Here is a 21,307-nt window from a genome sequence, read left to right as displayed (position 1 = left end):
ATCTGGAGACACAATTCCCAACATATTTTTGGAATAAACACCAAGGAACAGTTCCTTGGTAAAATGGTTTTATTAAATACATGTTGCCTTAAGAGTAGACGAAGACCCTGTAGTTGTTTTAAGTTATGCACAACTTAACTTAATTACAGATGGAATCACACTGTAAAAACAGATTTAGCACACAGTTTGTATCACATTCTCCAGTTCTTAAAGATCTTAGGAATGGTTCTAGCTTCTTTACATAGTTTTTACATGCTATTTGCACACTGAGTAATAGTACATGATAATTATGATAGCCCAGCAAAGTGCTAGGGAGTATTTGTTACTTTCCATGATTGTAGACTATATTACAATCTACACCATCCATCTTTGGAAGTAGAAATGTCACATCCCATGCAAATATATACATCCTTCTGTTTGCACTGCTATTAGTTATGCCCATTGAAGCATTCCATGTATGACTCCAGAAATACTTTATGAATAAGCAGAGCTATTTTACGTTTGTTACAGGTGGCAGTCAATAAAGATTTGTTTATGGATGCAGCATTAAGGAAAGTACTAATTTTCTACAGAGGTTCCAATTTAACTCTGTGGATGAGTGTGTGCATGGACTAGTTATGAGACAAGTCTCTTCCTATTTATTCAACAGTCAGAAAATACCCACCGCTTGTCTGCATATTTAACTAAAAAGGTTTCCCTGTCAGTTGTGTCCGACTCTAGGGCGCACTGCTCTTCTCCGTTTCTTGGCTGAGGGAGCCAGCATTGTGCGAAGACATATTTCCACAGTCATGCAGTCAGCATGGCTATACACCAAAGGCACACAAAATGCTGTTACCCTCCCACCAAAGTGTACCTATTAATCTACTTACACTTGCATGCTTCCAAACTGCTAGGTAGGCATAATTAACTAAGAGAAAATATATTGCTCATAGGTCTAGGATTGCAAGATGAGAAATCAATCATAATTGAATTACAGGCTCCTATACCCAAAATTGCTTTATAAAATGGGTATCCTGGGCTCTAATGACAGCCACATGGTCTAAAATTCTCGGTCCATGTAAACATTTTCATAAAAAGCTTCATTTCCTGAAAGTGAATCCCTGCAAATTGAGTTAGACAATTGGCTCCTTTGGCTGTAATTTACTAATGAGCTTCCTTATTCCTTGAATGACCCCTTTTAAAAACCCACTACTGTAGTCAAATCAGATGCCACAAAAGCTGAGTGCATTTTTAAGCACAAAGGATCCAAATTCTTCTCCATTAATTGCTTTACATGCCAAAGCTGGTTTTGGGCAATGAGAAAAGTCAGGCCTAATTTCCACATATCTAAATATAAACAGATTAGGAACAATTGCATATTATGTAATCTTTCTGATTCTCCCTAGGAGCTGACAGACTATTCTGGCTTGATGTTATGTATGGCTGGTAAGCATATGCCTTGAGGGCTGTATCTTGGCTACCAGGCCTTTGCACAGGCTCTAATGTTTTAGCAATGGAAAAACACTGAAAACTACGTTGATTTTTTTAATCAGCCTAATGGTTTGATTCTTTCCAGACTTCTCTTTTCAAGCACTAGGGACACAGATTTAGCACATCCATCAACATTCACATCATGCTCAATGAAGCTGAATTTTTAGTGTGTTTAAGAAGGTAATGGGACTGAAACCTAGATTGTAGCTAAGTTAAGCATGGGTGGCATAAGGCCTAAAAAAATCAGGTCACCTCTCTACAAATAAGCTACTGAAAAAACTGTCAAGAGTTAAGTTTTGCTATGTGACAAATGTGGAAAAAGCTGCATGAGTTTTATCTTACTTGCTTTGAACTATGCTTGTCAATAAAAACTCTGCAAAGTAATTCATTCTCCCTCCTCTTGCAACTTATTGAATTATTATGAGGTAAGATGGACAGCCAAGTAATTAATTAGTTAAATAAATAAATAAATCTTATGCACCTAGTTTAATGTTCAGCAGGATTTAATAAATTGTATTTAATGTAGTAAAAAGAACATACAACATGTTTGACAAAAAACACGAAAGTCTACATATTGTAAGCTATAGCTTTTGGAAGGCTAAATTGCATTGACTCATTCATATACACCCACAGACATAAAGCATTTAATGTCTGTGCCAGAAATATTTTAAAGAAGCTAAGCATTTGAGACTGACATTCTTGATTCTGCATTTTTAAATGTGTATTTTTTCAAAGCATAATTTTTCAATGTACAAATAAATTCACACTGTAAATTAATCTACGGTAGTCGTTATTTTGCTATGGATCCTAATAACCAAAATGAAGTCCTTGCCTCATCTTTATACAAATGTATTCATATTGCTAACATTTTATTTATTAAAACTATAGAGCACACATCTCACTGTCACACAACTCTGGGTGGTTAATAACATGATAAAGCAATATTATAAAACATTAAAACCATAAATGTAAACATTAACAGAAAATTAGCTAAGATGGGGGGGAAATATAAAATGGGATGAAGGTGGGATCTTTGATTTAATTTGCTAATCCTACCTCCAGAATGGCACGCCCACATCTGGACCCCGGGACAATCAGGAGAGCCAGGTTTTAAGCCGCTTTTGGAAGGCCAAGAGGGTGGTGGCATATCTCACCTCGAGGGGTACGATGTTTCAGATGACAGGAGCCACAGCAGAAAAGGCTCTTCTGCACCCCACTAGCTGGAATTCCTTGGCCTTCTGCCAGCCTGAGAGGAGCCAGCCAATCCCACGGGGGTGAGATGTTTCCTCTGGTTACATCAACAAAATGTATTAAAACAAACTATTGAGGCTTTTCCAAGCCTTACTTCAATCTAATACTTTCTGGGACTATTAAGTCCCATATTATGGCTACTCATTAAATTTAATGCACTGCAAAAGCACAGAACTATCCTTCAAATTTGTGTTTATTAGAATGCCATTCATGAGTCTTTCTGAAAAATTTCTAGCAGCTATAAACTATTCTATGTCATTGTATGCATTTTTACTTCAGATATGTACACATTTAAATAAAACCACTTGTAGGCTCTATCTCTGAACTTTGTTATTATATCTTTTGATTTTCACAGTTGCATAAGCCGCTATCTCTACAAACTCCCAAAGTCAGGATTTGTTATACATATAATCAAACTTTGCAGTTTTCTAGAAAATAGATTTAAATCAATTTTAGTTTGTGAATCAGAATCAAGCTTATGAAATTAAAAAAAAACCCACTAAGGCATAATAAAGGCAAATGGGGGTTAAATAGATAAGAGGAAATAAACAGTGTTAACTTCAGTTGCTGGAATTTGGTTTGAAGGATGAAACAAATCATTTAATTAAGTGACAGTTCCTTTACCAGTCTCATTATGGTATTTTGGAAGGATAACTATCATTGCAATCAACACTGCCATCTACTGCCTCAGCTGCACTATGAACTTTTTTTTTTTTTTACACTGGCATGCGTACACACCACTGTTGCTTGTAAATGCAAATACCAGATGATTGCCACTTTCTCATTCTAGCTTTGAAATGTGGGGTTGGATCTGAACAATTATTACAAAGCTTTAATAGAACAAAAAGCTGTGGAATCAACAGCGAGCAACATCTTGTTAAATATAGTACTCACCACATAATGCTCAGCCTACATGAACCTTTGGTTGGCTGGGCACAGAACCAATGATTATTTTTTGTACTGCTATTCCAATTTTTAGTGTGGGAGAAAAATATAGCTGACTTGGTTGGAGGGCTGTTTTTTTCCTGACTATACTTATTTCCATTAATTTATTTAAAGTCACAACAATCCTATAAGGTAGACTTAAGAAACTAGTTTAAAGACAACTTATGAACTCACGATTCAAGTATTTGAGCAGATAAATTGATAGCAATAACAACATAATTTAGGATTATATACCATTTCATAATGCTTTACAGCATTCTATGGACAGTTTACAGAGTCAGCCTTTGGCCCCCAACAATCTAAGTCCTCATTTTACCAACCTCGGAAGGATGGAAGGCTGAGTCACCCTTGAGCCCCATGAAGATTTAACTCCAGGTTGGGGGCAGAGTTAGTCTGCAATACAGGTAGTTCTCAACTTACAACCACAATTGAGCTCAAAATTTCTGTTGCTAGGCAAGACAATCATTAAGTGAGTTTTGCCTCATTTCATGACCTTGCCAAAGTTAAGTGAATCACTGCAGTTGTTAAGCTAGTAACAGAGTTGTTAAGTGATTCTGTTTTCTCCATTGACTTTGTTTGTCAGAAGGTTGCAAAAGGTGATCACATGACCCCAGGACACTGCAACTGTCATAAATATGAGTCAGTTGCCAAGCATCTGAACTTTAATCACATGACCACAAGGCTGTTGCAGCAGTTGTGTGAAAAATGGTGATAATTCATTTTTTCAGTGCCATTGTAACTTTGAAAAATCACTAAATGAGCTATTGTAAGTTGAGGACTACCCGTACGGCATTCTAACCACTGCACCACCACAATTCCTTGCACAGTTCCAAACATGGATGACTGGGATTCCTCTTGGAGTCCAAAGCTGCTTGCTTTTTCTCTATACATCTGATTTCTCTTAACACAGGGTAGTGTTAAGAGTCCCACAAAACCCAGGCATTCTCAGCATATTCAGTCAGGAACCACTCTCAGAGTTCCCATATTAAAGACACCTTTGAATCAAGCTACAGTATTCCATTTGTTTCTATGGATGCATCCATGCAGCCTCCTTGCCATTTATGCACATATATTTTTCACTTCTCAGTCTAACCCTCTGATTTCCTGGTGGTCTCCCATCCAAGCGGAGATCAGACCCGACGCTGTCTGGCTTCCCAGCAAAGGCAAGATCAACCAAGAGCTTCCCGGCATACCCGGAGGACCCCAGTCCAGCCAAGAATGTTTGAGCCACTCTTTTTGCAGTGTTCCCTTCTTCTCCCACCAGTGAAAACCACACACGCTTTCTAAGCTTTCCTCCTTCAAATATAAATGCAAGACCCCGCATCCGCCATGCATTGGCTCTGCGCGTCCCTCTTTGAAGCCCGGCCCCACCGCCGAGCATCCTCTCCTTTGGGTTCCCTGACATTCGTTTATTCCCCAGCAAGCCGCTCCCGTACCAGGACTCGCTCTTCTTATCGCCATGGCAACAGCGAACCGCACGAGCAGCGGGAAAAGGCGCGCAGAGTTCGCCCTCCCTCCCTTTACGGCGCGTCGTAAACTGTCTCTGCAGCCGCTTGCTTCCGCTAGCTCCAGTCGACAGCCGAGCCCGAAAAGAGAGAGAGAGACAGACAGACAGACGGACAGACAGAGAAAGCCGTAAAGCAGCGCCTCTCCCAGCGCTTGGTAACTGGTGGCGTTTCGACCGCTGCCTTGGAGAGGAGGAGGAGGCGGGGTCAGAATGGCAGCTCCGCCCCTTTGGTGTTCTGGCGGGGGGGGGGACGACCATGCCGGTTTAGGGGGGGGGGCGAGACCAGTTGCTTGCTTAGCTCCGCTGATTGCGATTTATGACGATTCTCTTTGCAGTCTCGAGAGTGTATTGCCTTGCCTTGCCTTGTCTAGTGTGAAACGGGTGGGGGGGTGTGTCTTCGGGTTTTATTGTTCTCTTCGTTCCCACCGGGGGCGCCGGGGCTGGGGTAGTATGGCCCGGGTGGGGGGGGGAGCTCGCATGCAAGCTGACTTGCTCCGTTCCCACGTGCTTTCGCAGACAAGGCGGGGTGACACCTGAAGGGCTCTCCGGTTCTGCCTCCACAACTCTCTGATCCCCTTTCCAGGCTAGCAGCGGCAGTCATGGCCCAGGTGGGGCACAGGGTGGATTACCTGGCGGGATTTTGCTGCCCGGTTGGGGGATTGGCAGCCGGGAAGCCCCGCGTGCTGTGCCACGAGAACCAGATCTACCTCTCCAATGGCACCGAGTACGTCTATGTCTACGACCAAGAAGGGCGGCTGATGAAGGTATGTCTGGGCTGGCGTTTGGTCCTGCTAGCCGAGCCCAAGCCTTCTTCTTTCAGCGGCAGGAGCCATGGGGAGATAGAGACGCTGGAAATCAGGTCAGAGGCTGGGAGGCGATTTTAGGGCAATTTGACACTGATGGGGTGGCTGAGGGAGGCAGAGCCTCTAAAGATCATGACAGCAGCATCTCCTTTAAAAGTTTGAAAACACTAGTATCTTAATAATTACTGAATCATAGTTGATCTTTCTTAATCTGGTTTAATATCTCCCATCAGTGTACAGAACAATGCATTGTCTAAGCACTGAAGATAAGTACAGGTGCAATTCATACTGCATCCTTTAGTGCTAGCTTAAAGCTACCTTCCAAGTCTGACAGCTTCCAGATATAATGAAGTACACTTCCACTGCTCTTTACTTAGTGTATGATGGGGATTGTGGTCCAAAGCATCAGAGAATACCAGGATGGATTAAATCCCACTGATATATAACTGCAGCAGGTTGCTGTATCAAGCTGACCTTGATTGATCTCAGAAGCAAAGCAGGCTCATCGCTGGTTAGTATTGGGATGGGAAACCTCTAGGAATTTCTGTAGACTAGACAGGGAACTTCAAAATGTGTTCTGAAAGAATGCATTGGCAAACCATTCCATACTGACAAGAAGGCTACATGGGTATATCCAAAAATCTTTGTAAATTGAGTTTGACCTGGTGGGTAAAATCTCATGCGAAGAGATGCATTCATTTTCATGGTAGCTCTGTTTCCCAGTTTGTAATTTTATCGTGAGTTTTTTTTCAACCCTATAAATGCTAAAAATAAACATGTTCATACAGCACATGAGCATGAAGCGAATTCTATGCATATCTACCTTATGTCACTAATCCTAATTCTAAATACAGCATTTGGACTAAAAAGAGAAAAAGTAGAGCAGCACTGCAACACATAAAAAATAATGATATCCCTAACAGAATGTTGATTTTCTCTGCTCCTTCCCTTGAGGAGACTCAGATAGGAGTAGTAAAGTGCCTTTGATGGCTTTGTTTAGGAGAATTAGTTCAAAGTAATGACAGACAGCAAATTTTTGCACCAGAGGAAACTGGGTAAAGAAAAGCAATAATTACATGCAATGTACTTTCTGGACAGTGGGGGATAACTTGGGCTACAAAATCTGTAATTTGTCATATTTCTGGGAACTAAAGAGTCCAGAACTTCTGTAGGGCACCAGCTTACCTATCCCAGTCATAAAATATATCTGACAGTATGGAATCCATTCAGTGATTGGATTGTGACTAGTTTTTTTTAATTACAAACGAAGGTGAATATACATATCACAGGTATTTTTTTTATTATTCATCATTTTAGGATGCTTTCAAAGCCCATCAGTTTACATTTGCTTGGCTGCTATCGGGGACCAGAAATGCTTTGCAAATAAGTGCTGGAAGTTGTCTTCCTGCATATGAATTTTTAGGAGAAAATTAAACAGCGCAGAAAATGAAGTCTGCCCTTCATAGTTCTGGATCGGAGCAAAGGAGATCTATTGCATTATCTTTGTCCATACAGTTAGTTCCTATGCTACTTCTGACTAAAACTTGATCAGAAATAGCTGAAGCTAGGACACTGTATTTTTCCTTCATCAGTGCTTGAGCTTCTAATCTGTTATTATTTTTTTAAAAAACTAGTTTTTTTACAAGAGTCTCTCCTACGAGCAGAGAACAGTTGAGTAGAATGCACTGCAAACACATAGCTCTCTCTCTCTCTCTCTCTCTCTGTGTGTGTGTGTGTGTGTGTGTGTATGTGTGTGGGAGGTTTAGAATGGCATAGTAGTAGAGAAAGAATCAAAGTGAAATGGGTCCTATATGATTAACCCAGACTGGTTTGATGCTTTGTTTTCTACCCTCCATATCGCATTATTCTAACTGGATTCCAAGATCAGCCCATATTCCCGCTTTCCCTCCTTCCTCATTTATCTGGTATTTTAAAGAAATAATTTGGAAACCACAGCTTCATTTTTGAAAGACTCCTTGGATCATTATTATTTTTTCTATAAAAAAAATTAACAGGCAGAGAGGATATGTGAGATGCAGAGATGTTCTTAACTGTCTACCTCCTTTAGATTTTTCTGTTGATTTTTTAATGATATATTTTTCACCATAGCAACCTTTGGTAGCAAATTGGTTGTTCTTCATAAGTCACTTACGTGTAGCATCCAATTCTTAACATCAGTCTGTGGTGATTCTCCCCCACCCTCCTTAAAACTGTCCTTACAAATCTGCCTTTTGTTTCTAGAGTAGTCTTGTTGAACTATAAAATGAAAGATAGGTTTTCTGATTGCTATATTGTCACAACTGATACATATATAAAATATATTTTTTCCAGATTACCTAGATTTTCCAGTGCTGTTTCCAAGATCTAAACCATACCTTCATATATTAAAGCAATGTTTCTGAACCTCAACAATTTTAAGGTATGTGGACTTTAACTCCCAGAATCCCCAGCCAGTATGTTGGCTGGGGAATTCTGGGAGTTGAAATCGCACACTTTAAAGTTATTGAGGTTAGAAACTCTTTATTAAAGGCATCCCTTTAATTCAAATAATAACAAGCTGAACTTTGCACACTTTCCACTCACACAGAATTATAGGTAATAAATAGTTTAATATGCATATAGATTATTCATTTCTCACATAAATAATAAAAATACAGACTTTGCAAGGCTTTTTCATGCATAGATGATACTCGATACTCTGTGCTTATAATGCTGTTGCAGCTTTGACTGCAGACAGATGTGTGTGTTGGCTGCTGCTTGTTCTCTCCTTGCTGAAATGAAAGCCCCCATCTTGGATATAATGTTCCACATGTTCAATGACATATCAGCCAATGACAATGGCTTAAAAGGAACAATGACGTGCAAAATAACATCCTCAGATAAAGAAACAAAGCAGATAAGATTTACTTTAAGCTTCCCTCTAGTTGAGAATATACAGAAAATGGCTTCAGATTAGATGTCCTGAGGTGTCTCAAATGATACATACTCACAGGATCCTGGGTCTGATTCTGCACAAGGCAGTAACTTATTTGGTTTTAGTAGATTTCTATCCGTAGATTATCCATCCAATTGTCAATGGCTGTTAGTTTGTCAAGGTAGTCCAGACAAGAGGCAGAAGCAGGAGTAATAGCTCTCTACTTTTATTGTAAGATTATGTTAATGGATCCTTGCAAGTCTGAAAATATTTCTCCCCTCCTCTCATTTTAACTCTCCAGACCTCCCAAAAACAGGGAGTAGCTGCTGGTTTCTCCAGCCACAAGCACAGGCCAATTTCATAGGGTGTTGCAGTTCTGCCAGTAACCTGTTGCCAAGTGTGAAGGTCTTTGTAGATTAACGTCTGCACTGCTCAGCCAATGAGCAACCAAAGCGGAGCCTGCACTACAGGGCTTACGGGCTCCAGTGATGTCTGCTGGTGAGCATTTGGTCTGCTGTATTCTCTACCAACTGAAGCTTCCAGATGGTTGCTAAAGGCAGCCCTGTGCATTGCGGTAGTTGAGACAGGCGGTGATAGAGCTTGTTGTGGCTTTTGGAGAGACAGATTTTCAACTTCCCCCTTGTTTTGGTTTTCACTTTTTCCCAGATGAAGCTTGTGGCATCTGGGGGTGCAAGATTACCAGCTTTCTACTGGCATTGTGTTCTTGCTTTTGACAACAGTGCCGTGAGGGGGGGGGTAAATTGAGGTGTAATTTCTCCCATTTAACTTAGAGGTGGAGAAGTCTTCACCTACTCAATGTTATTTTACTAATCAAGAAGCAATACCGAGCACCAAGAAGCAGTACCAATACCAATAGCAATTGAAAAAAAAGATAAATTCTATGGTATAAGGCTCTATCTCCTATAACAGTGGTGGCGAACCTATGGCACGGGTGCCAGAGGCGGCACTCAGAGCCCTCTCTGTGGGCACGCACGCCGTCACCCCAGTCCTAAGCCTTCAGCTGGTTTTATAAAACCTTTTCACTTTAGGCCTCCGCCGCCATGTGCAAAAAAAAAAAAAAAAGGTTCAATCAATCAATTTCAACTTCTTGCGGGAAAAAAAAGATCTTGCAAAGTTGGAATTGATTGATTGAACTTTTTAGTCCCACCCATTCTGCCGTTACCACCGTAGCCACACCCACCCAATGGGCCACACCCACCTGGCACCCGACAATGCATAAATGGGTTTTGGGTTGCAGTTTGGGCACTCGGTCTCTAAAAGGTTCGCCATCACTGTCCTATAATGAAATAAGTGGTAAGCACCAGGGTAAGGTTATAGGTAGACTGCCCTGTTTAGTGACCATTCAAAATTATGATAGTATTGAAAAAGTAACGGTTCTTACATTTACACCTGTCACAGTGTCCCCATGGTCGTCTGATCAAGATTTGGGTATTTTGCAACTGCCTGGTGTTTACCATTCTCACAGCATCCTGCAGTCATGTGATTATCATTTGCACACATCACAGCTGGCTTTTGATGGCAGAATCCATAGAGGTGCCAGCAGTAAAATTGCAAGTCACGGTCATGTGATATCTCACTTAATGACTGGCAGAAGTGAGGGAGTGAGTCCATTGTGGTCATGTGATGTTTTCCTTAACAACCGTGTTGCTTAGCAATTAAACAAGCACTATTTGTAGTTTGATAGTAAATAATGTGCACTTTGGTTTATTTGGAATCGGAGCAGATTTTATTAGGGAAAGTCTTCCCTGCTCATTCTAGGCAGGGCTACTGATGACCAATTGGATGTGTATTTATGTGCCTGGTCTAATGCGAGTCTATAAACCAGAAAATGGGCTGTAAAGATGTCTGCTAATGCATTATTTTACCTGGAGAACTACTGAACGCTTTTTGTGATCCCCTGTCCCATTTTCTTCCTAGGCTGTCTACAGGTTTCCTGATCAAGTCTGGCATGTGGAGCTCTTGCCCCTCCACCATCAGCTGTATATTCTCTGTGCTGGAGTTGGCATTTATTGCGTGTCCTTGGACTATCAAAGCAGGTGAGGGATGAAATGTGATTGCATTAAGTATTTCAAGCTTCATCCCTTGCCTAAAATTCTTGAATTAAAGGCTGGAGTGATCACATAGATTAAAACATAGAACATAAAACAGAGAATGATAGGGTTGGAAGAGGCCTTGGAGGTCTTCTGCTCAAGCAGGAGACCCTATACCAGTGGTTCCCAACCTTTTCTATACCCCGCACCCCTAGAGCACTTCTGATATATTTTTGCACCCCTTACAAACATTTGAAGTAACAGCAACAAATTATGCATATACACTATAATTTTGAAAACCCAAGTTTTCACACCCCCTGGAATATCGTCTTGCACCCTCAGGAGGTGCGAGCACCCCTGGTTGGGAACCCCTGCCCTATACCATTCCAGACAAATGATTGTCCAGTCTTTTCTTGAAAACCTTCAGTGATGGAGCACCCCTAACTTCTGAATGTAACGATAGGATAGGAGATAGGATAAAGGATAGGATAGGATAGGATAGGACAGGACAGGACAGAAGATAGGCTAGGAGATGGATAGGCTAGGACAGGATAGGATAGCTCTGACTTATTGGGCAGATGTGGCCAACAGAACCTTGTTGAGCCTATGGAGGTCTTCTGTCAGTTAATGGGTTGAATTTCTATGACTCATAGAAAGTCTGATTGGGAGCTTTGGGAATGATCTTGTTGTCGATGGCATCTAATTCCCTTAAACTGGTATGGAGGTATGCTTATAATAGGAGATGCGGATGGGGTATGTATGCAAAAGTCGGATTTGAAGTAAGTAAGCGAGAGATAGCAACATGAAGGTACTCTAAGAGGCATCTCTAATGTACCAAGTAGCAGGAGAGAGAACTTAGATTCTTTGGAGAATGCAGAATATTTCCAGAAGGTTGAGAGTCACGGGCAAGAGGAGCAAATTCCTCAGGCAAGGATATTTTAGGTTCGGAGAACAGAAGATTGTTGAAGTTGCAATTCATAGGTGGCAGAGAATATGACATTTTCAAGAAGTACTCACCCATCTCTGTTACTAGTTTCTGGGTCAAAAGCACCTTCCAAACCACCTTCAAGAGCCAAGAAGCACAGTGTAATAAATGCGTCTTGGTATTACAAGATATATGTCACCAACAGCAGCTCTCTATGCAGAAGTTCAGCAAAAACTGAATACGTATCGCAAAAGATCTTTTACACAGTTCTCTGTGTCAGTACTGGATTTAAGAGGATCCTGATTGCAGATGTGTTTTTTTTAATGGGGAATGTGACCTTAAACAAGGTGTGTCACCCAAATCCTGAAGCCTAGACCCCCAACAATGAGCAACAAAATCATCCTGCTCAACATTATACACCCAGTTTTCTAGAAGGCTATCAAAACATGCAATCCTGAGCACTGACTGGAATCTTGGCATTGTGGAAATCAAGGTTTGTCTTTTCCTTCCCCCATCATGCTTGCATGGGCAGCATCTGTTGGGTAGCGTTTAGCCCCAAGATTTAGTGATCATAGTCTAGACCAGTGTTTCTCAACCTTGACAATTTTAAGGCATGTGGACTTCAACTCCCAGAATTCCACAGCCAGCAATGCTGGCTGTGGAATTCTGGGAGTTGAAGTCCACATGCCTTAAAATTGTCAAGGTTGAGAAACACTGGTCTAGACCAGCTTTCTTAAAGGCTGCTCTGAGGACCTCTGGAGGTCAAACCAAGACCCTCTCAGGCTCCGTGAAATCAAAATTATTTGCCAGATATTAAAGTTATTTTCAAAACTTTAAAGCAATGTCACTGTTCTCATTTTTTTATTTGTTAAAGAATAGAGTTTTTTCATGAAAACTTTCATTAATATCTAATATTGTTATTTTTACATGATTCGATAAATATGAACGTGCAGGTTTTAATTTTAATATGGTAAATATTGATAGATATAATCTATAAAAATTATGAGCTCTTTTGGGATTCTCCCTAACTTTTAAACACGGGAAAAGGTCCTAAGGCCAAAAAGTTTAAGAAACCCTTTTCTAGATAACAGATTTCCTGATGGTTTGCTGGAAACTGCGGTTGGCACCTTCAGAGGCAGGATAATCATTCAAAACTTCTGGCGAAACATCAGGAAATCGGTTGTCAAGACCGTGATAATTAAACCTTGAAACTCATCACCTTCCTGAGGTTGCCTTTCCTTATCTAGCAAAACTGTTAATACCATCACGCAACACGTGCAAATAGCAGCTTCACACCTTGTGCTTTTTAATGTGGGAGACTGAATGCAAGGGGAGCATTCAAATCTCTCTGCCAGCCTTATTGACCCAGATAGAGCTTTTCCTCTAATGTAGCCTGCAGGAAGCCCTGTTCTTGGCTCTCGCATCTAAATTGTCCCTTGTGTGTGTTTGTGTGTTTCTGCCATTCTTTTGCCATTCTTTTCCAGGTTCTAAGCAGCTTAAAAAGAATTCTTAGATAAAGTAAAAAAATTAAGGGGCTGGAACTTCCCTCCAGAGGTGTTGTTCTGTCTGTCTTAATCCAGCTCTCCCCATTCCTGAATTCAGCGAAGCGAAGCGGATGCTAAACCTTCTGATTTGCCAGTGCTATTTCTGAGTTTTCTCCCTTTGGCTACTCTGAGAGGATTTTCTTGTTTGCTTTGAAGGTTAGCGAAGCAGACGGATGGCGAGGAAAGCGACTTCTTTTCCAGCATCTTCCCCATGGACTGTGATGCTTGCGATCTCCCTGATGCCACACTTTGCACCTTCACACTGCTCAATGATGTCTTGATCACCCTTTCCCAAGTCCAAGAGAAGTGGTGCATGAATCTCCACAAACTCCCAGGCCCTGAGGGCCAGGAGAAATTGCCACATCAGCCAGTCAGCCATGTGGATATCACCACCAGCACAAGCAACGATGGCGATATGTCTTTAGCCCACTTCCTCCCAGTGCTGTGCTGTGCATCTGCGCCTGGCGCCAGTGACCATTGGGAGGGACTTCGCCATTCTGGGGGGTTCGTGCTGGAGGAGCCCCTCTTCAGCCTCCTTTTTGGCATAGATGCTGCCATGCTGGATTCTCCCATGATCCTCTGTGGCTTCCCCGATGGGCAGTTGTGTTCTGTGCCTTTGAAGGCCCTGCGCTCCCCTGGGGGCCACGGCTGGGAAGACTCGCCTGTCAAGATCCTTCACCATCTGGAGGAGCCGGTGGTCTTCATTGGGGCCCTGAGGACTGAACGGAAATCCCCAGGTGTGGAGGAGCCTCCAGGCTATGGAGGCTTAGGTTGTGACTGTGTTGTGGCTTTGGGACACTATGGTAAAATGGTGGCCATCAAGGCCTCTCAAGGAGAAGAAGTCAAAGTCCCAGAGCTCCGGGAGTATTATCTACAAGGACCAGTTCTGTGTGCAGCCTGCAGCGGGGGAAGCTGCATGTACTACAGCACCCATTCTGACATCTATGCGGTTGACTTGGAGAGCAGCACACCTGAGGCTGAAAAAGTGGAGCCTTCAGCAGGGACCCTTCCTTCAGCTGTGTCTCCTGCCAGCTTGAGTATCTGCAGTGTGGTGGCGCTTTCCTTATCCTCCCGGGAGTCAGAAGGTATTAGACCATTAGAAGAGGTGTATGGTTTGGAATGGTAGAGTAATCCTTGACACGAGACTCTTGTCTGGATGCATCCTATTGAACCTATCAGTACAGGAAGTCCTCGACTTACAACCGGTCACATAGCAACCATTCAAATTTATGACCTTCCCTGAAAAATGGAACTTATGACCTGGATTGCAAGTTGCACCTGCCCTACCCTGTGATTATGAGGCAGTGCTTTGGGTGTTCGGCAATATGGATGCCTTTATGGCCATTTGTAGTGTGCAGTCATGTGACCATGCTTTACAATGGTAAAGCATCGTAAAGGGCCAAAACCCAGGTTTTGGCAAAACCATGCCATAGCGAACAAGGAGTTTGCTTGATGCCCACAGTGTTCATTTAACAACCGCAGCATTCACACTTACCACTGCTGTGTTCGTTTCATGACCACTGCAAAAAAAAACAAAAAATTGGGTTGGTCACAAATGGTTTTATGACCGTTACGTCACTGCAAAAAAAACAAAAAATTGGGTTGGTCACAAATGGTTTTATGACCGTTACGATTTACAACTGTAATGAGAAGGCCACAATTATGGTTTTAACTGGAGGACTGCCTGCAGTAAATTATGAAGGGAGAGAAGACACGAGGAAGTAGTGGTGTGGCCAGAATGTATTATGATCCAGTCTCCAGTGCTGATTTAAATTTGCCCCACTTCTTTTGTTAGGAAAGAATTGGTCCATGATAACAGGTAGTCATCAGCCTATGACCGCAACTGAGTCCCAAATTTCCATTGCTGAGCAAGACAGCCATTGAGTTTTGCCCCATTTTATGATCTTGCTTGCCACAGTTGTTAAATGAATCCCTGCAGTTAAGTTAGTAATATGGTTGTTAGGTGGCTGTGAAAAGTGTGAAAAACATGTCACTTTTTTCAGGGCCATTGTAACTTCAAATACTAAACGAATGGTTATAAGTCGAGGCCTATCCGAATTACCTCAGAACAAGTAGGGATCAATTCCAGATAAGTTCAAGAGAAGATTTTCTTTAACGCTGACCTTTCCTCATGGTTCTTAGGCCCAAAATGGCCTTGAGAGAGCCTTTTGCCCCTAGGTTGCCAGAGCAGCAACTAAGTGTTTTGCTGCATCGGGCTTGTGAGGTAGCCACATCAAAGAAGAAAGTTGTGTGTGCCTGTGTTCCAACCTATGTCAAAAATCCCTGAGATGCAGACCTTAGTCAGAAGACAGATTCCTGGTCGATCCATCCTTCAGCTTGTATTGCTGAGTGACCTTGGCAGTCTTTTTAAGATTTTGTCCAAGATTGGGCAATGTTTGTGTCCAAGGCTGCCTTCAGCAGCTTCCACAGCAAAATGCAGTGGCACCAAAGTGAGGTCTTCTGGGCAATAAGGTCATCACGCAAATGTTGCCATTCTGTAATTATGTTCCGATGTCTGACACAGTAGATAAATTGCAGCAGTGGAGAGAAGTTATCAGTACCAATGTGTGGTCATTTACCCCCCCCCCCGATACTCATTTGGTGATAGCTATAGCTCTTGATCATATAAAGTAGGTGATTACAGGTAGTCCTCGACTTACAACCACAATGGAATCCAGAATTTGCATTGTGAAGCAGGACAGTTGTTAAGAGAGCAGTGCCCCATTGGACAGCCTTTTTTGCCACAGTAGTTAAACGAATCACTGCAGTTATGAGGTGAATTATATTGTTGTTAAGTGAATCCCCATTGACTTCGCTTGTTGGAAGCCAGCTGGGAAGTTTACAAATGGTGATTACATAACTGGGACAGTGCAGTTGTCATAAATACATTAGTTGCCAAGTGATCAAATTTTGATCATGTGACAATGGGGGAATGCTGCAATGGTCATAAGGGACATAAATCACGTTTTTCAGTGCCGTAACTTTGAATGGTCACAGTGCAAATGGTTGTAAGTCGAAGACTACCTTTATGTTGTTTACACAAATAAGATTCTCCAGTTTTTCCTCTTCTTAGAGGGGTAGAAGTTCTCAAAGTTTTCTCTTTTTTCCTTTTTAATGATGATAACACTCTTCCAGGTCTTAGAGATAGAGCACGTCCAGCATATTGCCCACGGATGTCAATGTGCCTGTGGACACATTGTTGGCCTTCCTATTCTTCATGAGCTTTTCATTTTTTAATAAACAAATAGGGATTAATGGAAAACTATTTTAGGTTGTTTTTTTTTTTAAGGGAAACTGGCATGCTACAATGTGATGTCATAGGCTCCAACACAATAATTTCCAGGAATGTCTCCAGGCTCCAAAAGGACTTTTTAAAAAATTAAAGTATATGTGGCTATAACCTCTTATCTAGCTGCCCATAAAAATGACAGAAGTAAGTAAGGGATCGTATAGAGTGCAGTCTGCAGGAGGAAGAGCTGGCACACTGGTAAATTGGTGTTTTGTAACCAGTTAGTTCCCCGTGCAGCTATTTTGTGAATGGGCAGGTTGCCCAACTTGCAAGATGTTCTCTAAATTCCAAATCTGCCTGCCCATCATCGACTCAAGGCTTGGCTTCTGTTCTGCTTTTCTGGTGCAGCATTCTACTTCAAAATGGCAGGAAGGCATTCTGTGGTGTTTCAGAAACTCTGATCTGAAGGGCAGCAAAACTGAATTCATAAGTAGATACAGCTCTGAGGTCTTAGATTGCCTAGCTCTAGACCAGCTAAAAAGTTTGTTTGTTTTATATCCCGACTTCATTATTTTTATAAACAACTCAAAGTGCAAACATACTTAATGCTCCTTCCTCCTCCTATTTTCCCCACAACAAACACCCATGAGGTGAATTGGGCTGAGAAAGAGTCACCCAGCTGGTTTTCATGCCTAAGGCCAGACTAGAACTCAACTAAGGCACCTAGTTTCCACTCTGGTGCCTTAATCCAGGGCTTGTCAACCAGTGGTACGGGTACCACCTGTGGTACATTGGCGCCTGGCAAGTGGTACGTGACCATCCTAGAAAAGTAGCGGGGGAGGGGAATGAGCTGAACTGGTGGCAGTACCGCACAAGCCTGAGCAAGAGAGGGCTGGAGCTGCAAAGCTGTCAGGGCTCAGCGGAAGCACCAGGATCAACGCCAGGCTTCAGCTGGAGCTCAGCGCTGATCCTGGTGCTTCTGCTGAGCCCTGAAGAAGCACCAATCAGCTGGAAAGCAGCACTGATCCTGGCGCTTCTGCTGAGCCCAGAAGAAGCGCCGATCAGCTGGAATGTTGCAGCATCTCCAGGGTCTTGTGATTTACATTCAGATGCTTGGCAACTGATTCATATTTATGACGGTCACAGTGTCCAGGGTCATGTGAAATGACCAAAACCTGCTGCAACCACCCAGTAGACGGGGGGGGGGAATAAAAACCAAACACCCCCCACCCCTGCTGCCAATTGTCAGCAGAAATGCTCACAACAATGAAAACCTCGGACAGGAGGAAGGGGGAGGCCGGGTGGGCAGGCAAGTGTCTTGCTCGGCTGTGGCTTGGGGGGCACTTTTTTCAGTGCCATTGTAACTTCGAACAGTCACTAAACGAACTGTTGTAAGTCGAGGACTACCTGTACTTTATCACTTTTTTCCCTTTTTGGGGGGGGTCATCAAGTTTTTGACACCTTGCTAGGCGACTGGTGGTATTTAGATGTTGCCATATCCTAAAAGTGGTACAATGGGTGAAAAGGTTGAAAAGCCGTGCTTTAATCACCAAACCAAACCAATTCTTTGTTCCCTTTCCTCCGCTCTACTCCCTCTCTCCTTGTTTTCTGTAGCTTGTTCATATCATACTTGCTCAATCAGATAGGGATGTCTTGATTTGAGGTGAAGGAGTTCAGCCCTTGCAGCTTTGGGGAAAGGCTGTATGGTCATTATATACTGATGTGATACTTTCTTGATTCAGCCCTTTGCACAGAGAAAAGCTTGAGGCCAGCTTGGATCAACTCAGCCCCTTTAAGAAAACTGCATTTCAAGAGCTCTGCCTCCTTTCAACAAAATGGCTCTGGAATGCTGTAACCTGGGGAGGCTAAGCAGTTCACCCCTTCTTCCTTTCTTGTGCAAAGCAGCTGCATTGTGCTTGCTCACCATGCCAGAGGCATACAGATCCTGTATGCAGGAAACAAGCAAGGCTTGGTGGAGGCCATTTGTCTCCCATTTGAACTCAAAGGAGGGGAAGAGGGGGTGAGGCAGCTGCTCTAGCTACCAACAAGGTTTTAGAAAGCAAATGACTTTGCACTCATCCTTCCCATCACCCAGGTATTTGGAGGTATAGTGGAAAGGCCTTGCCTAAAGGTGTTCCATTGTTTCTGCAAAAAAATGGAAATGTTGTAATCTCTGGCTAAGGAAGAATAAGCAAGAAAACTGGGAGTGTTTTATTTGTGTGGACAAATGGTAGTGGTGGTGAAACAGTTTCTGAAAGCAGCAGGGAGGAGATTTAGAATTGTGCAGCATGTGAGAAGCTGGCTCTCTGGCCTACTATAGGCTTTATTTTTAGTGCTGCTTTAATTTCTGAGCTGTTAATAGACTTTTTCTCCTTCAACCTTCTTTGCATGCTAATGAGATCTAGCAGCAAGTTTTATTTTAAAAGGCTCTTAACATTCAGGAAGTCCAATTCTCCATTCAATCCCAGATCTTGTTTTGGGGGTCAGTTTTTACTGTACCCCTTCTTTTCCCCAGCGGCTCTTTCTTCAATTTCTGAACCCTAATTCCCTAAGGCCTTGCATCTTAGGATGATATTGTTCTATTCGGAAAGGGTCACTGGAAAGTAAAATTAAGGGTTCAACAAAGGTAAGTACAGTATTCTGGACAGGAACATCCCTGGATATACAGTTGCCCGTCAGTTTTCTGCCTGCCCTTTGCCCCATGTTGTTGCCCTCCCCCCAACTTTCAGAATCACTCCACACTGTGATCTTTTGTGGGGAAAGATGCTCTTTCTTTCTCCCTCCCTCTCTAATTTATATCCCGCCTTTATTATTTTTTAAAAAGAAACTCAGTTGGCAAACATATCTAATGCTCCTTCTTCCTTCTGTTTTCCACACAACAACAATCTTGTGAGGTAGTCTGGATTGAAAAAGAGTGTCTGGCCCAAGGTCACGCAGTTGGCTTTCATGCCTAAAGCTGGAATTAAAGTTACAGTTTCCCAGTTTCTATATGAAGTACTGGCCTCTGGAAAGGGCAAGGTGCCTGCCTGGTAGCAAAAAGCTGGGATCTTGCTTTTGAGTAAGAAATAGTGAGGAAAGAAGAAGAAGAAACTGCCGCCATCTTTTTCTTCTGCTGCCTTTTCTTTGGTCAGTCTTGAGCCTGCTGCCTTTCTTTTTCATTCTCGAAGCCCAGTGGTGGCGAACCTATGGCACGGGTGCCAGAGGTGGCACTCAGAGTCCTCTCTGTGGGCACGTGCGCCGTCACCCCAGTCCTAGGCCTTCAGCTGGGTTTTATAAAACCTTTTCGTTTTAGGCCTCTGCCGCCATGTGCAAAAAAAAAAAAAGGGTTCAATCAATCAATTTCAACTTCTTGCGGAAAAAAAAAAAGATCTTGCAAAGTTGGAATTGATTGATTGAACTTTTTAGTCCCACCCAGTCTGCCGTTACTACCGCAGCCACGCGCACCCAATGGGCCACACTCACCCAATTGGCCACACCCAGCCAATGGGCCACACCCACCCGGCACCCGATGATGCATAAGTGGATTTTGGGTTGCAGTTTGGGCACTCGGTCTCTAAAAGGTTCGCCATCACTGCTCTAAGCCTCTCCTGGGCCACCGATTTTCTCTACCCCCTGGAGGGAGGGGGGAGAATCTACAATGGCTTTGTTCCCAGCATGAGTGTGGCAGCAACTGAAGTTACCTTCTGTGCACAGAAATTGCTCTTAGCTTTTCCAGGACAGGTGGAGAGATGGTCTCTTTTTGCAGTTCTTCCTGCAGGCTGAGGAGAAGAGTTATCCATAGCTTAATACTCAGGCAGCCCAAATTCAGGCTGGATGTACAAACAAACCAATGTGCCACTGCCCCTATACTTACAACATAGCCACACTTTTTATTTCCCATTACCTTTTTAATTCTCCTGTGGTCTTCTTTGCTCCTGTTCGACTTCCTCCCGCCAATGCAAAATATTTTCTATCCTCAGTCTCCTTTCCAACTTATTTTTTATCTTTTTCCTGTATAGGTGGGCACATTTCCAGATAAAACAGTGTGCTGCAGCCACCTGCCGTTTAATTGTAATAAATGTGGTTTGGAGTTGTGGTTTAATTGGCAACGTGCCTGCTTCTCTTCTCTCTTTTGTAAAAAGGAAAGATTCGTTTGAATATCTGGTGTGACAGGGATATTGAGGGGCATGTGCACAGGCAGAGACAATGGTACTACTGCAGTTGTTTGTTCCATCATGAAAGCTCTCTTGCAAATGCTGGTTAGATTGCCCATCTCTTCCCTCTCTAGGGTCCTGTAACTACAACTCCAGAATTCCAAGCTAGCTTATTTGTTCCAGAGCTTTTATAGTCAGATGGTTCTAGGATAGTGTTTTTCAGACTTGGCAATTTTAAATGTGTGGACTTCAACTCCCAGAATTCCTCAGCCAGCATGTTTGCCTGTTTGGAAAAGCTGAAGAAATTTTTTTTTTGTTCGAATATGAACAGTACATATCCCTCAGGGTTTGAACATTTATTTACAAGTAGTTCTTGACTTACAACCACAACTGAGCTCAGAATTCCTCTTGCTAAGTGAGACAGCCGTTGAGTTTTGCCCCGTTCTACGACCTTTCTTGCTACCCTTTGTTAAGTGAATCACTGTAGTTCTTAAGTTAGTTACACAGTTGTTAGGTGAATCTGGCCTCCCCATTC

The 21,307-nt window shown here is 42.6% G+C and overlaps 1 protein-coding gene across 3 annotated transcripts in view; it reads left to right on the top strand.

Moving 5' to 3' along the window:
• The first annotated feature begins 4,384 nt into the window (after positions 1-4,384).
• Positions 4,385-21,307, top strand: part of FAAP100 (FA core complex associated protein 100) — a 34,435-nt gene continuing 17,512 nt past the window's right edge. The window contains exons 1-4 of one of the 3 annotated variants that reach the window (XM_039346624.1): positions 4,385-5,328; positions 5,757-5,937; positions 10,829-10,947; positions 13,567-14,495. In XM_039346624.1, the coding sequence (XP_039202558.1) occupies positions 5,773-5,937; positions 10,829-10,947; positions 13,567-14,495 (1,213 nt within the window). In that variant the 5' untranslated portion in view covers positions 4,385-5,328; positions 5,757-5,772. Of the gene's footprint in view, positions 5,378-5,448; positions 5,519-5,756; positions 5,938-10,828; positions 10,948-13,566; positions 14,496-21,307 lie in introns of those variants that run through there. The other 2 variants (XM_039346609.1, XM_039346615.1) reach the window with 2 other exon arrangements.

Source organism: Crotalus tigris, unplaced genomic scaffold (genome assembly GCF_016545835.1).
Source record: "Crotalus tigris isolate CLP2741 ecotype Arizona unplaced genomic scaffold, ASM1654583v1 scf7180000017551.9496454, whole genome shotgun sequence".
In the NCBI taxonomy this organism is placed as follows: domain Eukaryota; kingdom Metazoa; phylum Chordata; class Lepidosauria; order Squamata; family Viperidae; genus Crotalus; species Crotalus tigris.
This window is presented reverse-complemented; position numbering and strand designations above follow the sequence as displayed.